The sequence below is a fragment of the Apus apus genome, chromosome 1 (assembly GCF_020740795.1).
Source record: "Apus apus isolate bApuApu2 chromosome 1, bApuApu2.pri.cur, whole genome shotgun sequence".
Classification (NCBI taxonomy): domain Eukaryota; kingdom Metazoa; phylum Chordata; class Aves; order Apodiformes; family Apodidae; genus Apus; species Apus apus.
The window spans coordinates 191267383-191291746 of record NC_067282.1 but is presented as its reverse complement, the minus strand read 5'-3'; the positions used below and the strand labels follow the sequence as shown (position 1 = coordinate 191291746).

The 24364-nt window shown below is 41.2% G+C and overlaps 2 protein-coding genes across 3 annotated transcripts in view; one reads left to right on the top strand and one right to left on the bottom strand.

The window, feature by feature from the left end:
- COG5 (component of oligomeric golgi complex 5) overlaps positions 1-23022 on the bottom strand; it is a 177898-nt gene extending 154876 nt beyond the window's left edge. Inside the window, exons 1-6 of one of the 2 annotated variants that reach the window (XM_051636209.1) lie at positions 22951-23022; positions 21979-22118; positions 20920-20977; positions 17998-18052; positions 17833-17902; positions 11447-11567 (exon numbers count right to left, since the gene is read on the bottom strand). In XM_051636209.1, the coding sequence (XP_051492169.1) occupies positions 11447-11567; positions 17833-17902; positions 17998-18052; positions 20920-20977; positions 21979-22118; positions 22951-23002 (496 nt within the window). In that variant the 5' untranslated portion in view covers positions 23003-23022. Of the gene's footprint in view, positions 1-11446; positions 11568-17832; positions 17903-17997; positions 18053-20919; positions 20978-21978; positions 22119-22587; positions 22773-22950 lie in introns of those variants that run through there. The other variant, XM_051636212.1, reaches the window with a different exon arrangement.
- A 10-nt stretch (positions 23023-23032) lies between these two features.
- Positions 23033-24364, top strand: part of DUS4L (dihydrouridine synthase 4 like) — a 41014-nt gene continuing 39682 nt past the window's right edge. The window contains exon 1 of the mRNA XM_051636273.1: positions 23033-23095. The gene's annotated coding sequence lies outside the window, so the exon portion shown is untranslated. The remainder of the gene's footprint in view (positions 23096-24364) is intronic.

The window sequence follows — 24364 nt, the reverse complement described above, 5'->3', positions numbered from 1 at the left end:
CCTTCATCTGAGGTGTACATCCATAGAAAAGTACACAGAGTCACAGAATCACCAAGGCTGGAAAAGACCTTTAGGATCATGAAGTCCAGCCTATGACGTAACACCACCACATCAGCTAGATCATGGCACTAAGTGCCAGATCCAGCCTTTCCCTGAACACATCCAGGGATGGTGGCTCCACCACTTCCCTGTGCAGTCCATTCCAATGTCTAATCACACTCTCCATGAGGAAGTACTTCCCAATATGCAACCTAAACCTCCCCTGGTGCAGCTTCAGGCCGTGCCCTCTCATCCTGTCACTAGTTACCTAGGAGAAGAGCCTGACTCCCACTTGACTACAACCTCCCTTCAGGTAATTGTAGAGAGTGATAAGGTCCCCCCTTATAGCCCCCTGAGTCTCCTCCAGGCTAAACAACCCCAGCTCCCAGACATAAGGCTAGTATCAAACAGAGAACTGAATGTGCTACCAGGGCAAACACTATTCATGCCTCAGGTGCATGACAGTACACAAGAGAGTTTAAATACATATTACCTTATCAGCTGCATGACTGGTGCAGCTCCTCTGCTGTCCTGACATTAATTCCTGTCCTAGCAGAAAGCACTTTTTGGTAGTCCACTATATCCCCCCTCCCCTTCTTTAGTTCTTGTCCACTATCATTTCCTTCTCACTGGAGTCCTCTGAACAGTTAGAAGCAAATAAATCAAGAGCCGTCAGGCCCCAGATTTTACTCAGTACCTGGTGAAGCCTAGTTCAGCATAATACTTGCCTACAACCAAAATTGTTATAAATCAGATAATTACAATAATAATTATAATTTATATTAATAAATAGAAGCAATCCAATTCAAGAGTAACAGAAGACAGGGAGGTTGAAAGAGCAAAGCTTTCGAGAAATGTAAGGAACTAAAAGTGTGGACATTTGTAACTGGGAGCAAGAAAAGAGCAAAAGACAGAAAACAGTCCTTGCTGGACCTGGAATCAGGATAAAAACTGTGAGAAACACTCCACATGCTACAGCACAGCAACTCTAACACACTGTCATTAACTCCTGGCACAACCTTACTATTGGAACATCACTAACAAACCTCTCAGGAACTGGTTAACACTCAAGACAGAAATTGGAGTACAAAATCTGTTCTTAAATATCTGATACACAGGCCTCTGGCAAGGTCTAAATACTTGAGACTAAAATCACCAAATGCTTAATAATACAACAAAATCAAATTCTTTTAGTAGTTATACCTAAAGACTAATCACATCAAACATTCAGCTTAATGTTAATATAAAAAAATATTTTCATAATTTGCTCAATATGGCAAATCTGAAACACGTTTATGGTCCTTTAAATGACACTAGACATCAAGAAAAAACATTGTTACAATATATATATGGATTAATTTTCTAGAACTATATGCATAAAGAAAATTAAATTTTAAGAGATCAGAATAGTTAAGACTTTGGAAAACAGTGACACAGCAATGAAACTGCAATGAAGCTACATTAACAGAAAAAAAAAAACTTTTAAAAACCTGAGAAAATGTTAATTCAACCCCTACTAATTTAAAGACTTTGTTGAAAAACAAAATTTCAACAGGACATTTTTTTCTTCTATCAATGCAAACTTGTCTCTTCTCTCCTGTGCCTGTAATTAGTGTCTTCTATTGAAAAGGCTTAGTAAAACATGCATACCAGAGATTAAGTAAAACATATCAACTAGTTACATAAAATGCTCTCTCTAACATAAAGTTTCCAAGTTAGGAATCCTAATCACAGCAAAATGCAAATAAAATCTGCATGTTCTGTCTGCCTTGCTCAACAAGGATAAAGAGGTCTTACACTATTAGCCTCTTAATAATCAAAAACTGAATTAAGTTTTGCAAATAATTTTGTTTAATGCACATTAATTCAGCATTTTAACATGAACAGGTCAAATTAATGAATTTGTTAGGTACTCTTGAGATTTTTATTTACTTATTTAAGAAGCCAACAATAAATAATTTAATATCTAGAGAAGCTCCTTAACTCTGCATTAAAGGTAAAAGTGGCATAAAATAATATATGATGGCCTAGAACAAGACTCCTGCATGTATAACTGAAACACAGAAAGAAATAAGTCTGTAGTATCGCAACTGCAGAAGAGCACAAGGACCAGCTTCTACACTCATTACACCAAAATATTTGATTGTACAGCATAATTCATGAAATAACATGATTCAATGGAAGCTTGAATATCTCTTCCTTTAACATTAATTTACAATAAATCAAGTAGTGACTTTGGCAAACATGAAGCCAGGAAGAATATTAAGAAAATAACAAGATCATTTTGGTAGCCAAGAGGAGTTTTTGTTAGCACTATCTACAGCTTTCACAGCCCTCCTTTTCTTGAAAAGACAGAGCAACTAACAAAACTAGAATCTTTCTAAACATAGTAAATCTAAGCATTACAAATACGTTTTTTTCTTTTTATCAATGTATAAAATAAGAACTTAAATTGCCTCTGTTGTGTGAATGTAAGCTGAATGACTCTATCAATGTCATCACATGAAGAATAAAGAGTAATTATTTTGCAAATGTCTGACTGTCACAGAACAACCAGTATTACCCATGAGAAACACAGTATCTGGTATATATATTTACTATATACCTTACTTTTTTATTATTAAATGTGCTATTAACTATATCCAGTTAATCACACTGTAACTAGAGCAACTGGCCTTCACTTTCAGGTTTTACCAGAGATCCTGAAGAAAAGCAGTTCAGATAGTGTATTCTAGATGTATTTCACATGTGACACTGGGTTCATGTTTGTGAAGAACTTCTCATTCCTTTTAAAATTCTTCATAAGTCTGACTTTGGAAAAACTAAGCTTTTCTATAAAAACAAGTTATCTGTTTCCAAACAATTCAAGACTCTTTGTTTCAAAGCTACAAATACCAAGGCTTTTAAACTATTTGTATATCTGCTTGACCTTCCACCAGGGAGGTTATTCTGGCCTGAAATACCACAAATAAAACTTTGCACAACAAATTTTTGCAAAATCTTCCATCTTACGGTAACAGAGCCTCAGGAAAAACAAAACAAAACAAAAAGCAACTAAACTGAAAGGAACAACATGAAACTGAAGAACACGGAGATTACATTTCAGCTAGAGGAAGGCACAGTATATTTTATCTCAAAGAATTTCAGTGAAAGTATGGCAGTGCCACTGCTAACACCACCAGGGACTCAAGAGAAACGTTTTAGCAAGGTATTTGCACATGCTATGGATGCAGATGTATGAGCCACCTGAAGCACTGGCATTCAAAAATACTGCAGATGGCTCTGAGCCAGTAATAAAATTAATTAACTCTCAGCAGGACTAATTAGCCCAGGCAAGGCACCATGTTAGTATGGCCATGTAATTTCTATTAGTCAAATCAGTTCAGTTACTCCTACAGAACAGTGCACTTCACTACAGACACATGCTACATTATTTTAGAGGACACTAGTTCTCACACAAGGCAGTAAGTTGTACCACATCTAAAACCCTAAGCAAAAGTACCATGAAAGCCTCCAGACTGATGTGTGTTGATTCTTCTGAGAAACTGTGCACAGCAATATTAATATGAACAAATCTGCCTGCTCTGTGTACTAGCAGTGAAAAACCTCACTGACAGGACAGTAACCAAGTCCTTCTTCACTTCAATTTGATTCAACACAGGGTCTGGCCTGGCAATCATACACTCTATATATTTTTGCTTGGAAAAGAAAACAAAAAATGCAATTAATCACTGAATTTGACATGGGAAGAAGGCAGCAGTGTAAGAGAGCTACCATGGTATCTCTGGCAGGTATTCAGACAACTTACCATTGCAAATGTAGTAATATTTTTGTACAGATACTTCAGGCATATTTAATGTTACCTCAAAAACCACAGTAGTTAGAGCACAATAGTTTTTATACAATATTTAACCTAAAGGACAAGTATTACAGCCAGCCAATCTGCAATTACTTCAGAATAAGTCTCTCCAGTTTAGTCAGATTATTTACACTGTTCTAATACCCAATTAATAGGGCATAGTGTGGAAATAATAGGTACAGATAACTCCAACTTGCAATAGATACAGATGAGATAACTGCTGCAAAACAAACAATTATTAATACTTCCTACTAAAATGAGCTATTTAAGTTTTCACCAAATTAGAACTGTTGGTTCCTGAATACTAAGTACTTAGTTTTTTGATAAATACAAAACAATATTCTTCATCCTTCCCAAATATTACCCATAGCCAGCACATTGAGGGAGGTGATTCTGATCTTCTACTCTGCTCTGGTGAGACCCTACCTGCAGTATTGCTTCCAGCTCTGGAGTCCTTAGCACAGAAAAGACAAGGACCTGTGGAAGTGGGTCCACAGGAGAGCCAGAAAAATAATCATAGGGATGGAACACCTCTGCCAAGAGGAAGGGCTGAGAGAGTTGGGGCTGTTCAGCCTGTAGAAGAAAAGACTTCAGGGAGACCTTACTGTGGCCCTTCAGTACTTAAAGGGGGCTTTTGAGATGGGGACAGACTTTTTAATAAGGCCTGTTGTGATAGTACAAGGGGTAATGAGTTTAAACTAGAAGAGGGTTGATTCTGATTCAATATAAGGAAGAAATGTTTACAATGAGGATTCACTGGAACAGGTTGACCAGAAAGGTGGCAGATGCCCCATCCCTGGAAACATTCAAGGCCAGGGTAGATGGGGCTTTGAACCACCTGGCTTCATTGAAGATGTTCCTGCTCACTGTTGGGGTGTTGGACGAAATGACCTTTAAAGACCCTATCCAACCTAAACCAGTCTATGATTCTCTGATTAAAAACTTACACGATTTCTTAAACGTATTTCTTAAAAACAGTTGTGTCACTAAGAAACAGGTAGCCTTCTCTCCTGGAAAAGGAAAACAAATAGATACACAACATTTACATTCACATAGTCAGTAAGTACCACCTTCCTCCTGCTCACTGCATTCTCCTAGAAAGTATCGACATAACAGTTTTGAGGGTCAATTTTTATGGCACTTCAGTAACAGGATAAACTGTGTGAAGTTGAATGTCAATCACACAATGACTAACCAGAAGAGAAGTAATTAGTTCAGAAGGGTAAGCTGAAGGTCTTTGAGGAGATCTATCTACTATTTCATCTGAAGGAGTGATAAGAAGAGGCTGAACTAAAGTGATGGCTTGAATTTTCCAGTCACAATGTCCTAATATTCCAGGAGGTATCTGGGCTCAGTGCCCAACAAACCAACTTGTGGGAAGAAAATTTTACACCAAGGAGTCCAATGAAAAAAAAAAAACAAACACCCCACATCAAAACCAAAACTCCCTACATTACATTTTATATTAATGGAGTTGGAACCAGGGGGGACATCTCTGAAAGAAACAAGACAGGTAGCACGTCAGCTCACTCAGTCTTTGTACTTCAACCTAAAACTAGCCATATCTAAAGTATTCCTGATACATGTTTTGTCTTAACTTCTTCTAAAAAAGCTTCAAATACTGACTTCATAGCTCCCCTGAAACTACCACTACTGGAAGAAACTTTTCCTAACATTTTAGATAAAAATGTTCTTTGCTTCATTTTGGGCCCACTCCTTACTATTTCAGTTACAGTGGGTATGGAGAGCCACTTACTCCCCTCCCATTTGCAAAACTTTTATTTATCTGAAAATGTTACTCTCTCAGGCCCCTCTTCTCCAAAACAAAGAGCCACACACTATGAGTTCCTCCTCCCACTGCCCATCCTCAAGTCCTTCAGCCATCATTACTGCTGTATTTAGGACTTTCTTCGATTGGCCTACCTATTCCTTGAACAAGGTGTTGATACTCCAGCTGAAGCATGAACAAAAGATTTGTCTCAAGTGCCTTGCACACAACACCCTTCCTTAAAAAGATCAGTACAAATTTTATTGCCAACAATGTCACGCTGCTACAAAAGAAATTAACAAGTGGCTTGGACTTAATTCATGAGGAACTACGAAGCCTCTCTGCAGAACTGTCATCCATACAGTCAGTTTTCCTGTTACTCCTGTAAACTACAACTATTTGTCACTAGGACTTTGTACTTGTCTGAAAGAGAAATTAAATCAGTTCAGCTAAGATATATCTCCAATTTGCTAAGAATATTCTTCATTCTAATCCTGTTTCCCAACATACTTTCCATTCTTCTCTGCTTATTACTTTTAAATTTAATAAGGATATACCATATTACATCACTCAAATCATTAATGAAAACATGAGCCAGCTGCAGAACACATTTCAACAAAACCCCACTTGATAGATGGCTGAGCAACAGTGAACAGCTCATGACGACATTCTGGGTATGGCTTTCTCAAATTCTACATTAATTGCACAACATTTTCATCTGGATAATATTGCTGATCCTGCTAGTGTGACAAGATGTCAAGAGCCTATCCAAATCAAACTACAAGACAGTCACTGATGTCTCTACTTCTAAGACCTGTTATGCTGCCAACAAAGAAAATGTGGCTGGTTAAAACAGGATTCATTCTTGACACATCTATGTGGCCTCCTATTTAATAGTATGTTTATATTCTAGACTCCTACAAATAGTTTATTTATTCTAGAGTTTCTTTGCTTAGGGAAGTCAAGTAAGTTTGAGTTGTCGATATAAAATAGGAGCCAGTGAGTTCTGTGTTCAGTAAAGCAAACTCTCCTATCTTGTGGAATCTCATGTCTTTCCCCAAGAGTTTTCGAAGACAACCACTAACAACAAAGAGTTTACTCCGAAAAGCAGTAGAGATCTATTAGGATGAATATACATACTGTTTATATTTGTTTTAATAAATATGTACACACGTGAATGTGGGAAAATAACGGAAGACTGGTGAGGTGGATTGTAAACACGCTCAAGTGAGTTACAACTGAGGTGTAGAAAAACATTTATATCATGCTAATTGTTGTTTAGCCTTGTGTGTTGGACAAGTAGAACATCTGTGTATAGATAGCAAAGGCCTGTAATAGACTTAGAGGCACCCTATCAAACATGCTTGAGATTCCGGCCCTGCTTTGGGAAACATCAAAGCACAGTGGTAAACTAGGCACATGTGAATCCTTGAAACACAGGCAGAACAGCAGGTTCAGTGATCCTCCAGCAAGGATCAAGCTCCACGGTGCCAGCATCCCTGTCTGTGTGCCTCTGCCTGGGTGCTTCTCCAGGGAACCCCCGGTTGGTGAGGTAACAAAAATAAATTTACTTTTTGCATTTCATCTGTGGTATTTTGGCTGTTCCTGCATGTGCAAGCTCACATAATAAACATACACTCATATGCACACAAAGGAACACACTCTCCTTTCTATGGAATGGGTCTATGTTTTAACAGCAACAAACTAAAAAAAATAGACTTCTTAGGTTTAAAATGTTTGGAAAGATTTTGCTCTATTTAATGTCATAGCAATTCCAAAGAAAACACAGACCATGTGACACTACTACAGCACATAACTACAGGAACTAAGTGTAAAAAGAAACAGTGAATTTTCACAAAGAAAATGGTCACACATTATTTTGTATTACTGTATTATACGAACTGGGGGACAAGAAATCTAATACTATAGATGACTTCACAATCTTTACAATGGTGTTCCCTTTCAGTGGATGCTCCAGGGTACCACATGTAGCAGGAACATTAGAAACACACACTGAAACAGAGAAACCTCAATACTGGATGAAACAAGGTCCCCCCAATGCAATCCCCATTAAGGCAGTTAGACAAGAGCTCATTTTCCTCCTCCCATTTCCTCTACTTTTTGTTCGAACAGACATACTGAGTATATCCAGGCTTTTTCTTACTTAAATGATATCATGACACATCTTGTTTACCTTAGAAAAGCCCTAAGTCCATTTTTTTTCTAGCTTCCACCAGAGAATTTTTCAAGCCCATCACTGTCTTCTTTGTGCAGACGGCAGTAGTTCTGGAGTGCACTTTAGAAGCACCACCTACATTATGCCAGCTACAAAGAGGCGTTCCAGGCACAGCCAAAAACTTCTGTCACATTTCACCCAGTATTACACATATCCTCACTAATTTCAGTTGTCTACATCCAAGATAAACCTTTTTACAAGCATCATCAAAATTGAGCTTTATTTCTTTGAATTTCCCCTAAGTCTTCTCTTGTCATGTTAAGCCTAAATAACTGCAAAGCGTAAGCTTTGCTCCCTCTTTATAAAGAACAAAATGCATATGATGTGGTATTGTCCTGGAGCAACTTCTATACTGAAGACCCCTAAAACCATATTTCAATAGAATTCTTCCCCTTCATTTTATGCCTGCACAGCTTAGTCACAGACTAACTCTGAGTTTACAAAAGAGGAAAATTACAGCTGCTGTGAAAACCTGCCTACAGGTATTATATGCTCACAAAGTCATTCAAGAATATAAATTCCCTTGCTGTGAAATAAAATATAATAAAAACATACATAGACACTAGGAGTACATTATAATTAAAAGAAGTCTAGGCCTTTATATTAACAATTATAACATCCGTTATAGGTATTTAACAAGCAAAAGATACAAATCCTTTGTTGTCCAAAGCTAGCTCTGTAACTGACAGATGGAATTAACAACCTGTCCACAGTCATGCCATTTGCTGCACAACTAAGAATTTTTTCATCTTCATCTGATCAGTTACTGGTCACTGTTAATGACAGTAATTTCTCCTTCCCTCATAGGAGACAGCACACTTTATAATACCTGCCGAATTTCATCTGTGAAAGGGAACTGCATAGAGTGTACTATTTTCTTGTCACATCCTATTGTTTAAACTTGATCAGGAAAGTTTCTTTCTCACTTTATAAAATATTTGTATTAAAATATCACCAAGAAGAATAGTCAGATCATGTAATTCACTGCTTTAGGCCATGAACTAACATAGACTTGCTGAGGAAATATACATTGAACAGATACACCCAAATGGGTATACACGTTTGTGTCTCACAAACATACAGAGTAAAACAGTTCATGAAAATAAATGGCCAGTCATCCCATGATTCCACCCAGAATAACCTATAAGCAATAAAAGGTTTATTATACCATAGAAAGCGCAAAACTTTCACAGTAATATCACAATGCTGCTGATTTCAATAAAGCAGAAATTATGTTGCACCACACGTACAACAGAAAGGTAAAAGACAATGGGAAGAATTTTTCCCTGAACAAGAGCCAAAAGGGATATTCAGAAATACCTAAAAATACAAATTATGGTTAATCTTGGCCACGATCCCCAATTCGAAAGCAAGCCTCCATGATGCAGAGCTTCCAATCCAACACCTGGCTTTTGCATCATTCATGTCTAACACCTACTTACTACCAACAGATGTAGTACTTCCCAAGCAAGCCTTCTCAAAGATTTTCCATTTCAATACAGAATAACCAGTGCCCAGTGTCTGTTCCCCATGCTTCCCAACCTCCCAATACCACAGACCACTCTGTCACATTTCCCATCTTTCTGAAGCACAGCACTTCCACACCTTCACTCCCAAGTTGCCACAGACTCACTGCTCTCGTTCCATGCCACCACCACCTCCACCCTACAGATCTCCCCCACGTCCCAATACTTTCCAAGGACAGAAGCACAGCATGCTGCTTCCCCAGCCGTACCCCAAAATCCAGCCTCCCTGCAACACACCACCTTCCCACTGACTCCCACTGCAGTACCCTGAACCTTGTTGACTCCAGCTACCATGCACTTTCATTGCCTCTGGACACAGTTACCCCATAACCCATAAGCCACCACCTCACCACACAAGACAGACACCTTGCGTCCACCACACCAGCCACTCCCCGGTGGGGTGTTCCCATCCACTTGGGTGCTGGGCATCATGGCCAGCTGGGATGCAGTAAGAATTCAGACCAGTCAAGGCTGGCAGCAGAGAGTAACCAATAGCAGATAGCCAAAAATGAGGGAGGGATGCAGATGGAGAGATAAGAGAGAAGGAAGAGATACAAGGGAAGAGAAGACAAAAATAACAGTAGACAAGGGATTTTACCTGGCCATTAACCATCCAGAATTAAGGATTAATTAAGGATTAAAGTCAGTAAGCCTTGGCTCCCTCCTTATGGATTGCAGGATGAAACTCAAAAGGGATTCCTAAGGGGACATGTTTCCCTTCATCTTTAAAAAGAATAACTAATCAAGACTTCTCTAAGCTTCAGGAAAAGACCAAGTGTTTGAAAACCAGAAACTCAAAAGACTGACACTTTAACAGAGGAAAGTGGAAGTTCTTTTTTAAAATTGTGAAAGAAAAAAAGAGGGAGAAGAGCAATAAAAGGCAGTTTCTTTGGAAGAAAAAAATCCTAAAAGCTACACAAGATAAACATCTCAGATTTTACCATTAAATTGTACTAATTATTTGAATAGGATCTAGCATTCAGATTAATCCCACAAGACGTGTAATTCAGGTAGTTAAGGGACAGAATTACTGTATATAACCTAAGGATGTGAGAGGAGACTGAAATGGAAAGAAAACAGAATATTAGAAAAAACAGAAAATTAGAAAAATATTCTAATTTAGAATGCTACAATTGCTTAAGTGCATCAATCAAAATAATATACTAAATAAACATAAAAAACCTTTCCATTTGCAACACAGCATCTGCTAATTATAAAACTAAGTCCTTGTTTTATTTTTTTATTATACAGTATAAAAAGAGCAGTAATGACAGATAACCTCAGGATTATTCTGAATGTTTGATAGTTCAGCTCTCCTTCAACCTATTTTTGGAAGCTGAAATTTGAATACCATTAAACCAACAGAGAAACAGCTGGCAAGATACTATATCCACACCAACTGATCTCCAAGACTAACAGGATGTTCCTCACTGCAGCACTGTGTAGAAGTACCCAAGCCAGCCAGCCAGCAAAGAATCTAGCAATGTAACCTAAGCTTCCTAGAAACCAATAAAATACAGGGTAAATTAGTCACCACTACAGCAGAATGCTTCCAGAATCTCATTTAGGTTAGGCATCTGTATATGGTATCACATATGGCTTTCACAAAGGTTATGGGGCCAATAATCTTCTTTTAGGACATGGATGTAAACTATGTGGATGTAATTTAAACTAAGCCTTATTGTAGTGCAATATCTCCCAAAAACAATATGTATCTGCTGCCTCTGAAGGTGTTTTATACAAACACGAACCAGTGAGAAATTCATTGCTTCACAAAAAAAAATTTGCCCAAAAGAACTCAAGTTATTACCATAGAATTTTCATGTTATTAAATATCTCTATCTACAAGTCATGGGAAAAAAATGAAGGTACTATTGAGTTCTCTTCATACCATTTCTCAATTCAGATCAGGAAGTAGACACCAAGAACCATAATAACAAGTTTTTGGAGTTTATTTTAGTCAAACGCTACTGTGAGTCATACAAGTGCAAGCTAAAAATGCCTCTAAAAGGACTCACCAAGTTCATTGAGACTCTGGGCAGCTTTTGTTATCTCTCTGCTTCCTCCTTGCAGTTGTCCTTGAAGCCTCTTACTGAGATACAAGATGCGTATTATCCTCCGCAGCAAGTCACAGGCAGCCTGCAGAGAAAATGTAGCAGTAGGGGACATTATCAGTACATAACGACTGCATCATATGAGGCCTCAAATATGGAAATAATTTAAGTGAAATAGGAAATATTAATGTCAATAAAACCAAGAAACTTTAGACCACGGAAATACCTTTGCTCAGGGTTTTTAACAATGTTTTATGCAATCCAGACCAGTACTTTCAAAAGTTTCTAATTAAATTCACATGGCTACTGAACGTATGTTGTCATTACTATTAAAAAAAAAATGGGAACTCAGAATACTATAACAAAGACATGTTCCACTTCTAACTAGAAGTGAACTTTATTTTACATTGTGCACCTCTCCTCAATATTCATCCCCTCTGGAAAGCTTTAGTAAAATTGAGAAATTGTCCTTACCAATCAAACATTGATCCAAAATAAGCAAACGGAAGCATTTACTTCAGAGGACAATAAAACTTAAAGGCTAAATTGTTATGACAAATACTGACTCTTACGGTAGGAACAGATACAAAAACTCATTTTCAGCAAATCTTCCATGAGGCCAGTCACCTTCATTCAGCCAACCGTTAGTTTACATACTTTCATAGGTCTATTAAAATACACATCATTCTTGGTTATAAATTAAGAAGATAGATGCATATTAAAACTTTCAAGAAACATATTTGTGTGTATATTTTTGTTAGCATCAATTTAGAAAAAAAGGTATGCCTGACATCTAAATCAAACATAATCATAAAATCACAGAATGGTTTCAGTTGGAAGGGACCTTAAAGTTCACCTAGTTCCAACTCCCCTACATGGGCAGGGACACCTCCCACTAGACCAGGTTACTCAAAGCCCCATCCAATTTGGCCTTGAACACTTCCAGGGAGGGGGCTTCCACAACTTCTCTGGGCAACCTGTGCCTATGTTTTACCACCTTCACATAAAGAATTTCTTCCTAATGTTTAACCTAAATCTCTCCTCTTCCAGTTTTGATCCATCCCCCCTTGTCCTTCCATGACAAGCCCTTGTAAAAAGTACCTCCCCAGCTTTCCTGTAAGCCCCTTCAGGTAGTGGAAGATTGCTATAAGGTCCCCCTGGAGTCTTCTCTTCTCCAGACTGAACAGCTCCAACTCTCTCAGCCTGTTCTCATAGGAGGACATCATCTTCACGGCCCTTTACTGGACTCTCTCCATGAGCTCCATGTCCTTATGTTGGGGGCTCCAGAACTGGACACAGTACTACAGGAGGGGTCTCACAAGAGCAGAGTAAAGGGGGAGAATCACTTCCCTTGACCTGCTGGTCATGCTTTTTTTTATACAGCCCAGGACACGACTGGCTTTCTGGGCTGCAAGTGCACATTAGCTGCTCATGTTGAGCTACTTGTCCACCACCATCACTCCCAAGTCATTCTTCTCTGGACTGTTCTCAATCCTTTCTCCACCCAGCCTGTGTTTGTGCTTGGGGTTGCCCCGACCCAGGTGCAGGACCTTGCAGGCCTGGTTGAACTTCATGCAGTTTGCATGAGCCCACTTCTCAAGTCTGTCAAGGTCCCTCTGAATGGCATTTCCTCCTTTCACTGTGGTGACCTCACCACACACTTTGGTGTCCTTGGCAAACTTTTTGAGGGTGCAGTCAATCCCACTGCCCATGTCGCCAACAAAGATGTTAAATAGCACTGGTCCAAGTACTGACCCTTGGGGAACACCACTCGTCATGGTCTCCATCTGGACATTGAGCCACTGGTCACCACTCTTTAAGAGTGACCATCCAGCCAGTTCCTTACCCAACGAGTGGTCCGTCCATTGAATCCCTATCACTCCAATTTTGATACCAGGATGTTGTGCAGGACAGTGTCAAAAGCTTTGCACAAGTCCAGGTAGGTGATGTTAGTTGCTCTTCCTTTGTCCACTGATGCCATGACACCATTGTAGAAAGCCACCAAATTAGTCAGGCAGGATTTGCCCTTGATGAAACGATGTTGGCTGTCACCAATCACCCCTTTTTTTGCCACGTGCCTTAACAGAGCCTTCCAGAGAATCTGCTTCATCATCTTGCCAGGCACAGAGGTGAGACTGACTGGTCTATAGTTCTCTGGGTCATCCTTTTTTCCCTTCTTGAAAATGGGAGTTATCTTTCCTCTTTTCCAGTCAGTGGAGATTTCTCCAGACTGCCAAGACTTTTCAAATATGATGGACAGAGGCTTTGCAACTTCATCAACCAGTTCCTTCAGGAGCTGTGGCTGAATCCAATCCTGTCACATTAAAGATCATCTAGTTCCAACACCCTGGCATAGGCAGTTTAATTTTTAATAGTTTTTAAATTGTTTATGTTTTTTAAACATCTAGACAGAACAACAAGAAAAACTTAGAAAAAGCCCCACTTAGACAAACTGCTGAAAGCACAACTACTCTCACTGGTTTTGGCTCTGTATTACAGAGTCTGAAGTGCAAGTTTCCTAAGCATTCTAAGACAACGTAACCACATGATTTCTATTACCATTAGTGAGAACCAAGTGGGGCTTATCCTACTTTGAGAGATTAACGTATTAGTTTCTACTAATTCATCTCTTTAATCAGAAAAATCTTAATCCACATACCACTTCCATATCTGCGAACTACATTTCTACAAGATGAATCAAAAATAGGTTTTTATATCATGCACTGTGCTTCACCAAGTAAGAAGGCATAGGATTACTCCTTTGCTTTCAAATTTAATTACTCTCTCATCCAATTTTGTACCTCTAGCCAATGTTTCTCCCTAGGAATTCCACTTCAGTATCTTCTGACCATCTTTTACTTTCTGTGCCAAAAATTATTTCTTTTTCATTTGATTGCTGCTCATTATCTCCTATCCAAGAAACATTTTAAAAGGACTATCAAACTGAGTAACAGATGGGAAAAAGTTAAGATTTAGATAAAAGAGGAAAAACAAATTAACTTCTGAGCCCGTGAATTCCAAGGAGGAGAAAAAACAAATGCACTGAAGATGATTTCTTAACTTCACAGCAATTGCTACTGCATTGTGCCCTTGACAAAGATCCTGTTTCACTCAAATACTTCCATTTATATCAGTTGTTCAACTTAATAAAACTCACAGTCATTGTATAAAAATGCAATATTTGAGGATAATGTAACAGAAATAATACATATAATCACACACATATATCTAATAATGGTGTTGTTGACAGATACTAGCTCCTTTTACCTGGTCACCTGCATAACAGAAGTCTGAACTAATTCAGGAAAGATTGCCTTCCTGTGTTGACATAGTATGCTTCTGTAAACGAGATGCTTCCATCCAAGAAGGAATGAATTCTACTGTTCAAGCAAGAATTGATTTGGAAATGGCCAGTGGCCTGAGTTAGTTCCATGGGTTTTAGTAAAATTAAAAATAAACCTCAATTTTTCTGGAGATTACATGTTAGTTATCTCCTGAAATTTAATGCAACACATCAACACTAACAGACATTATTGCAACTATTCAAGCAATCAAAAGACCTCTTGGTTTTCTCTCAAGTTAATTTTAAGAAATTATTGAAAGACTTAATTAAAAAGAGAGGACCACTTAAAAATGTGTCAGTGCATAACTCATCTGTGCAATTGCATATATCTGCCAGACCATAAAGTAGTTGAATCATAGAACTATTCAGGTTGGAAAAGACCCTTGGGATCACCAAGTCCAACCATCATCCCTACTCTACAAAGTTCTCCCTTAAACTGTATTGACCAACACCACATCCAAACGACCCTTATATATAACTGATGCCTGAAGAATGATGAGACAGTCCACCATCTTCAGACTACATTTACTCTTCAGTTACAGTAGCACCAGGATGAAATCTACTACTGGTGCATACTTTAAAAGGAGACTAACTTTAAAATACAGAATTCATATTTTTAATTTTTTTAAAATGTTATTTTCTATCATAAGAATTTTTAAACACTGAGATATCTGAAATTAAGAGAACACACAGAAAGACTTGGTTAAACTGAGCTGCACAGAAAATAACCCTCTGAAGGCCAAACACTCTGTCTACGTAGTTCAGCTGTTAACTACTCCCATTTAGCTCATGATCTACTATGGAAGGATTCAGAAGAAGACAGTATGATTTAAAGTAGGAAGTAAGCTTTTGCTCCCTTGGCATGCCATGAAGCTCAGAGCGAGACATAAAATACACAAGCACACAGCAGAGATTTGGAATTTGGGACTAGATTTGAAGTTTCACACTGAATTTGCAGTGAGAATGTTTATGAAAAAGACAGACTATATTAAAAGCAATTAAGAATGGCAAAATCCAGCTTTATGCAAGCCAAATATTCCTTCAGTTTGTGAGCAGTCCCACAGCAATCAGTAGAGAAGCACTAAAATACCATTATGAGTACAAGAGGCTCTTAAACACCACACAGTGCAGCAGAACATACCTGCCAAGCCTACAGATTTTGATGGAATGTAACCTCTTTTAGCAGTCACCTGCCTTTTCCTACTTATTCTACCAATTGTGTACCTACTGATAAAACTAGAAAGTTTGAAAGTGTCCTATGCCATAAGTCTTGCATTTGGGAGAAATTTCATGTCATAAGCCCTGTCACTGCCATGAAGTGAATTGTTTGCTGTGCTGACACCCTTCCTGCCTGCCCAAACCAGGCAGCCAGCTCAAGAGATACCACAGAAGTGCATCCTGGGGAGGCAGAAGGCTGAGATTTCAAAGGCCTATTGATTCAACTCTCCATATGTCCACCTTCATTTCATAATTCAAGTGTCCTGACCCTCAACTCCAGCCAGCAGTGTAGTGCAACACAGAGCACTTGCCATTTATCTTCCAACACAAGGAACAGCAGCTCCCCTGCCAACGGGGAATTCTCACTGGCAAAGAAGCTGGAATAATTCTCTTCCTATATTGAGGTAAATAACTGCATTTGGATGCTATGAAGATTAGCCTAGCATGCTACCCTAAGAGCTGCTTACCACACAACTCTTTCTCTGACTAACAGCAAATAAAGCCAGATATTACAAATTCCCTGGCACAAGCTGAGTAATGCTGACCCTGGATGCATACTGCTTTCACAACACAGGAAAATCTATGTAACCCTGCTACAGGAAAAAGCACCCAAGAAACATTTCCTAAGATCAGGGACTCATTCTTCTTAAATGTCCTTCTGCAGGACTTTGTGTAAGGTCAGGACAGAAATTATCTTCAGCACCAAATTCCAACAACCCCTTCCATAGCTGCAGCATACCTCAGAGAATAACAAAAACCTGCACCTAACCTGCCACATGGAAGTCACTGAAGATTTGTCCAGTAGTATAAACAGTAACAGCTGGACAAACTGGCTCAACAGAATGTTAAGAGCATCCTGCTCAACTTCACTGGTACTGAAAGTAAAGTAGAAAATAAAAGTTTAGTTGTGAGACTAGTGAAGCTGTTCCACCAGAAACTGCATGAGAGTTTGCAGCTTCATCTACTCTACAATAACAGTCACTCACAGATGGCAATTACTTGAGTGTAGATTCATAGCTAAAATGTCAGCTACTAAAAGTTCTAGTTCTGCAAAGCTAAGGTAAACTTGCAAAGACAAATAATTCAAACAATAACTCAGTAAACACTTGTGGATTTGGAGTTGTGCTGCATTTCAAATCACAAACTGAATAGAATGCAGTCACATGACTCCTAAAGATCTATGGAATAGTTTTCAACTATTATAAAATTAACAATTAAAGTGTTTGACAATTATTGCACCATCTTTATGATAAGCTCTCTCCCACTGCTATCCTCTAACAGGTATCTACATTCTCCTGTAGACTCCACTCATATTCAAAATACAGGGACAACTATATACCAGGGTTTATTAAACTCCAGAACCACAACTCACTCTGTAAGCTGCATCTTGACTGTTTTCAAAGAATTAATTCCCAAACTCTTCTCTAAACTGCAGCCAACCATGCACTAACTTACAGGATAAAAGCATCTTCTACACAATGGCACTACAACAGGAAAAAACAAAACTACACACACAGTAATGAGAATATAACTAATCTGTACTTAGATAACCCTTCCCTCCATCTCCACAAAAACTCACTTAGCTAGTGCAAAGGTCAGTTTCCTAGTTGGCAATATGAAGTACTTCTCAGTAGCTTATGAACAGACACACAAACACTGATTTTTCATTGAGAAATACTGACAATGACCTGCAGGCAACTCAAGTATGGAAGTCCCACCCATGTCTGACAATTGGTAAATAACATACATTCAAGAAGGTTTTTTTAAAATACGCTTTAGTACAACTTACTTGAAGTTTTGCTAGCTGAGCTGTACGCGACACTATTTTGTTGTAGGGGTCAACAATTTTTACTCTAATTCTAAAAATAAGAAGAGAAATTTATTTACAGCTGCATTAAAAAATAACAGAACAATTAAGAATGTATACTTTCTAATTGCACAATGAATGGCATACCTGTCAACAGTACTTTGTAAAGCACCAATTCTAGTCTGCATCATTTGGAGGACACCTGCAAATTAAAGCAGAGTTTTTACATTAAAAACTTGTCAATTATAGAAAGAACTGTTCTTCAAATCATAGTAACTGCTGCAGACTACTTTAGCATTAAAACCAGTTGCTCCCTTTTTACAACAAAGCATTCAAACAACTGCAATTAATAAAACACAGCATATTTGGAAATAAATTGAACAAGTAATAATAGGTCAATTACTGAATGGTACAGAACACAAACCTACAGAAGGATCTGAAATCTATCATACGTTAAGTTTCAAATATTTAGAGTGTGTTACTTTCTAAGAGAATTATAATTAGGGCCTCTGTTCACAGGCATATACCTGGTACAAACACCTGAAATGGCATAACCTATTAAACACTTCATTTAACATAGTGACTAGAGAAACGTACAGACACAGAAGACTTGAAAAAATAACCAATTCTATTTCAAGGTTTTCTTCCTGTGCATAAGCATCTTTAGCAAACAAGTAAGGTAACAATGTGAGGTCACTGAATTTAGATTACAGAGCAAATTACCCTAAACATGTTTGTTCCAGATTAGTTTGGCAAAGCAGCTCAAAGACAGCCCACAAGCATACTTGTTCTTTTCTTGTTAAAATGCAGAAAAAATAGGCAAGGGTAGCAGTCACTTTTTGCAATATGGAATCAGCCTGCTGAGAATTAAGTTACACAAACCAAATCCTATGAAATTATTCTTGTTTAGGTTACTGTTAGCATTCTCAAACACACACCATTTTTCTAAAGCCCTGTTTACAAATATGTCATCACCAAATTGGATAAAACTGCAATATGATACAGCAAGATGGAAGATATACTGCTAACAGTTTTATTTAGCTTGCCCTGTACTGGGACTACATGTCATGGTTTTTGAATAAAAATACAAACTCCCATCTTCTCAATATTTTCAGAATTACTAACTTGGCTTAGTGACAGACTCAGGAGTTCTCTGACATGGACTGACTGCTAGGCATGCAATTCTCATGCATGACAGGATGAAGATATGAGATACAGCAAAAAGTTAGCAAAAATCAGCCTGTTTTTTCTACTCCACATTGCAGTAACAGAGGAAGGCCAGTAGCATGACATGGCTAGACAGTATACCAGATGAATGTACCATTTTTAAAGTGCATAGACCTAAAAAAGAAAAGACTCTAAAAGCTGGGTATATCAATTTGAAACCTTTAATGAGGATTACTTTCACACATCTAAACGATTGTGCATGCTGTGAATTAGTTCCATAATCTTCACTTGTTACCTTTCTATATAAAAATACCAAGAAGTTTCTAACTTCATAATTAAAATGTCTATTTACATCCTTTTTTTTTCTTATTCATCTTCAGTGTTTCTGCATAGTGACCACACATCACATGTGGCACAAGCAGGGCAGAGATGAGAAAATTTTTCAAAACTTAAAAAACTATCTTTGTGTGGTTTTGGTTTTCCTGGCAACTGCAGACTGAAGTTTCTACTGATGTCTCAAGTGTCCAGCACTGCAGGACTAGAACATCAGCATGCTTCTTCCCTCACACACAGAAAAGGCCTCCTAAAGAACCCAAGTAAATGGAGATATTTCAACAAATTTGAGGTGAATTAGATTTTTGTTTTATTTTGCATTATTAGCTGTAAAACATGCATTATTTACCATACCTGCCTCATACAAATGTTTTATAACTGAGTAGTTGTTTTGAAGTACTTCATTCTTTCCTCAGAACAATTTTAAGAAGGAATGCCTTCAGAAACAACCATGATTTCAGAAAACACAATTCCATTGAGCACAAATTGCTGAAGCTGGGTGACTGGGAGGTATTTATCAATCACAAAATAGACTACAGTTCCTATCCACTTCTTATTTGGAGGATGAACAGAGACTTGAGTCTTCCTCTGCTGAATTTTCCAACTGTTTGAAAAGCTATTTGGAAGCTACCATTGGTAGATTAAATAGGTATTTCTTTATTTTCATAGCTATATGCAAATGCTAACAATCAAATACTGTACCCAACAAGTTCCAAAGACTAAGGAGATACTCTAACTGTCAGTAACCAGAAACTCTCTGGTTATGCAAAAATCTGGAAGCAGAACAAGGAAAAAACTTAAGTTACTTAACAAGGTACAAAAGGGAAGGAGAAAAGGGGGCTTGTTTGGATGCCATAATATATGCAAATTAGCATGTTACAGAGGTAAATATCCTTCTGCACAAAAAAACAGCCCCAAAAATCTAAAACCATATAAAGTTCCCAACAAGTGACAAAGAGCAGAATGTCAGGTCTAATGAGCTCCTGGAACAACAATATACTACTACAATTTTTCTATACAGATCCAGTGTTTCCTAAGTAAGGTCTTTAGAAGTCAGCAGTTTATATCAAAAACCAGATCCCAAACAGTGGAACAACACAAAGATATGTATTTAACTTAGTAGCTCCTTAGTAGGAAAAAAATATCTCAATGCAGTTAAGATTGTGTTAAAGCCTCTTTGGTTAAGATTTGCAAACTATGCAACACATGCATATGCAACATGCTACGTGGTACTTACAGCAGCAGGTATCAGCTAATGTTGCAACAAAATTAGACTTATTTGGAAAAATATATTAAAAGGTCAAAACTACTTGATTGCTAAAGTTGCTCAGAACTGATTATCAAAACATGTTTTCCTATGAAGCATTTACACCAAAGTATTGGCCTAACCTCCCTGGAGCTCCATCTGCTGACATAAAAAAAACCAACAGCTGCCACGTGTTACTCCTCAGAAGAGCTGTAGCCTTAGTATTAGAGGGCAAAGTTGGCAGTGAGTTATGTTCCCTGCACAGATATTAGAAGTGTTTCCTCCATTGTAAGAAGTAAGAAGCATAATATAACAGTATTTACCTTCCAAGGATTCAATTCCAGTTGCTTGGGCCAACAGGTCTTCATGTCTTGCAACAACCTTTAAAAAACAAGAAATCAACACAGAAAAATGGGGATGCGTGCCTGAAAGGGATATCAAGTGTCTCATCATCATGCCTACATCAGGCATTAAAGTATCATCATCCCTGCATTAGGCAGACACAGGAAAAAGCAGCCACACACCTTAAAGATGAAAGTTTTCAGAATGCATTTTAATTCACAAAAGCAAGCAAGCTCAGAACAAGAAGAGGGTCAGTAACTGCAGCCTAACTGACATCTTAAAGCCAGCAGAGCAATGACATTTCAACGCACCTTCATATATAATCATTGTACACGTAAGCTTATTAATCACACAGTGGTAATGTATTTTCACATTTTTAATATTTTCTGTTTTAGTTATGACATCTAGAAATTTGTTCCCAGAGAACTGCCAGTTGCGACAAAGGGAGGGAGGAAGCAGGTTTTGAAACTACACACAAGCTTAGCATGTGTTCTCACTGAACGGTCCACTGTGTATTTGTGGCATGTACATAGATTTTACCAAAAAGCCTTCTACTATCCAAAATCAAAATCACCTTTCTGAAGGGGTGGAGGTGTGCTACCACAGGTTGTATCTGCCCAGCTAGAGCCTTAGAAGCAAGGCTACTCTCAAACACAGGATAAAAGGGTGCAAGTCAAATCATTCCCTATCTTCCACAATTGTCATCCCACAACACAGGCCAGCGTTCCTGACAGCTGATATGATCATTTGGAAAGAATAGGGAACATCCATACAAGGAAGAGTCAAACCTCCAAGTATACAAAGACTGGCTGCAGAAACTGGAAACAAAGCAGTATATGGTATGGCTTCTTGGCAGGAATATTAAGAGTGGGCTTGACTAAGTAAAGTATCAGATTACTAGTTTTGCTGCAAATTGTACCTTTAGTTCAGGCTTGCAGAGTACACTGGCCAATTTCAAAAGCAGTAAGATCATAAGATTACTAAACGTTTGACTAGTTTATAACCAACAGCTCAGAATAACTGGTATATTTTAAACTTACTTGTAAATGAAGCTCTTTATCCAACTGACTAATTCCCTGGGCAAGTTTTGCCAGCTGCTCAGCTATCACAGCCTGATGGATAGACTGGGAAGTGTAGGCTTTCACGTCAAAGTCTTCTCTGAAGAAGTCAGCGTAACATTCTGAAAACAGATACAGATTTTATCTTCATACTTCAATTGTAATTGACTTCAAACAGTCAATTACTATTTATGGACCTAAAGCATGCAGTTCAGTTTCTCCACATGTAAGAGCATATGCTCTTCACTTTGCATAATACAAACAAGAGTCCGATTTGAGAAGAGATCACGAACAAGAGAAAGAAGTTTGGAGCTGATGACTTGCGGGGGGGGAGGTGTGTAGATGGTGAAAAAGACACAAGCTCCTTTCTTCTCTACAGGTTTTTCTTGAGTGGAATGCACTAAAAAGCACCGACACTTTCTCCTTCAAACATTGCGGCGTGACCAGTGTGCGGCTGTCAAGGCTGCACGCGTAACCCACCGCATCAGCCACCTTCAAATCGCTGAGGATTGAAGTGACATGAGACGCAACTTAACGAAACCGCACCGGACTCTTACCAAGCTATTGTACAAACTATTAAATGAACGATACCGAAGCGGTGACTTTAGATGAAGCACGGCAGGAGTTTCCAGACGGCGCTCACTGAGATGACCAACCCCCTTCCTCGGGCACTTCTTTCACGGCAGGTGCACACGCCAGCCGGCAGGACCCCCTGGCAGCAGGGGGGGGTCTCCTCCCGAGGGGACGGGGCGCTCAAGCACCGCTCCGCCGCAACTTTCCGTGACTGGGTTCACCGCCCTCCCCGTCCCGCCCAGCCCCCGAACCCCGGCGCCCCTGACCCGGCTCCGCCCGCCCTGCCCAACGCCGCCCGCCCGAAGGACCCTCCGCCTCCTCAGGGCCGCCGGCGGACGGACGGGACCCCGGGCCCGGTCGCCGCCCCCCGCCGCCCCTCACCGTCCGCCCGCAGCGGGGCCAGGCCCGGGGCCCCGCCGCCCGCCTCCTCCATGCTGCGGGCTCGCGCGTCACTCCCGGGCGCGCGGCGATGATGGCGAGGGCGCGCGACGGGACGGGACGGCACCGCCCCGCGAGCGGGCGCGCGGTGAGCGCGGGGAGGGTCAGGCCGGTGTGTCCGTGCTGGGCCCGGAGCGGGAGCGGGAGCTGGGCCGGGAGCGGGACCGGGAGCTGGGCCCGGAGCGGGAGGCAGCGGGAGCTGGGCCGGGAGCGGGAACGGGAGCGGGAGCTGGGCCGGGACCGGGAGCTGGGCCGGGAGCGGGAGGCAGCGGGACCTGGGCCGGGAGCGGGAGCTGGGCCGGGAGCGGGAACGGGAGCGGGAGCTGGGCCGGGACCGGGAGCTGGACCGGGAGCGGGAGGCAGCGGGAGCTGGGCCGGGAGCTGGGCCGGGAGCGGGAGCTGGGCCGGGAGCGGGAGCTGGAGCGGGAGCTGGGCCGGGAGCGGGAGCGGGAGCTGGGCCGGGACCGGGAGCTGGGCCGGGACCGGGAGGCAGCAGGAGCTGGGTCTGGAGCGGGAGCTGGGCCGGGACCGGGAGCGGGAGCTGGGCCGGGAGCGGGAGGCAGCGGGAGCTGGGCCGGGACCGGCAGCGGGAGCTGGGCCGGGACCGGGAGCGGGAGCTGGGCTGGGAGCGGGAGCTGGAGCGGGAGCGGGAGGCGGCAGGAGCTGGGCCGGGAGCTGGAGCGGGAGCTGGGCCCGGAGCGGGAGCGAGAGTGGGAGCTAGGCCGGGAGCAGGAGGTGGCGGGAGCTGGGCCGGGACCAGGAGCGGGAGCTGGGCCCGGAGCGGGAGCTGGGCCGGGAGCGGTAGCGGGAGCTGGGCCGGGAGTGGGAGGTGGCGGGAGCTGGGCCGGGAGTGGGAGGTGGCGGGAGCTGGGCCGGGAGCTGGAGCGGGCACTGGGCCCGGAGCGGGAGCTGGGCCGGGAGTGGGAGGCAGCGGGAGCTGGGCCCGGAGCGGGAGCTGGGCCAGGAGCGGGAGCTGGGTCTGGAGCTGGGCCGGGAGCGGGAGGCGGCAGGAGCGGGAGCTGGGTCTGGAGCGGGAGGCAGCAGGAGCTGGGTCTGGAGCGGGAGCTGGGCCGGGAGTGGGAGCTGGGTCTGGAGCTGGGCCGGGAGCGGGAGCTGGGCCTGGAGCGGGAGCTGGGCCGGGAGCGGGAGCGGGAGCTGGGCCGGGAGCTGGAGCGGGCACTGGGCCCGGAGCGGGAGCTGGGCCGGGAGTGGGAGGCAGCGGGAGCTGGGCCGGGAGCGGGAGGCAGCGGGAGCTGGGCCGGGACCGGGAGCGGGAGCTGGGCTGGGAGCGGGAGCTGGAGCGGGAGCGGGAGGCGGCAGGAGCTGGGCCGGGAGCTGGAGCGGGAGCTGGGCCGGG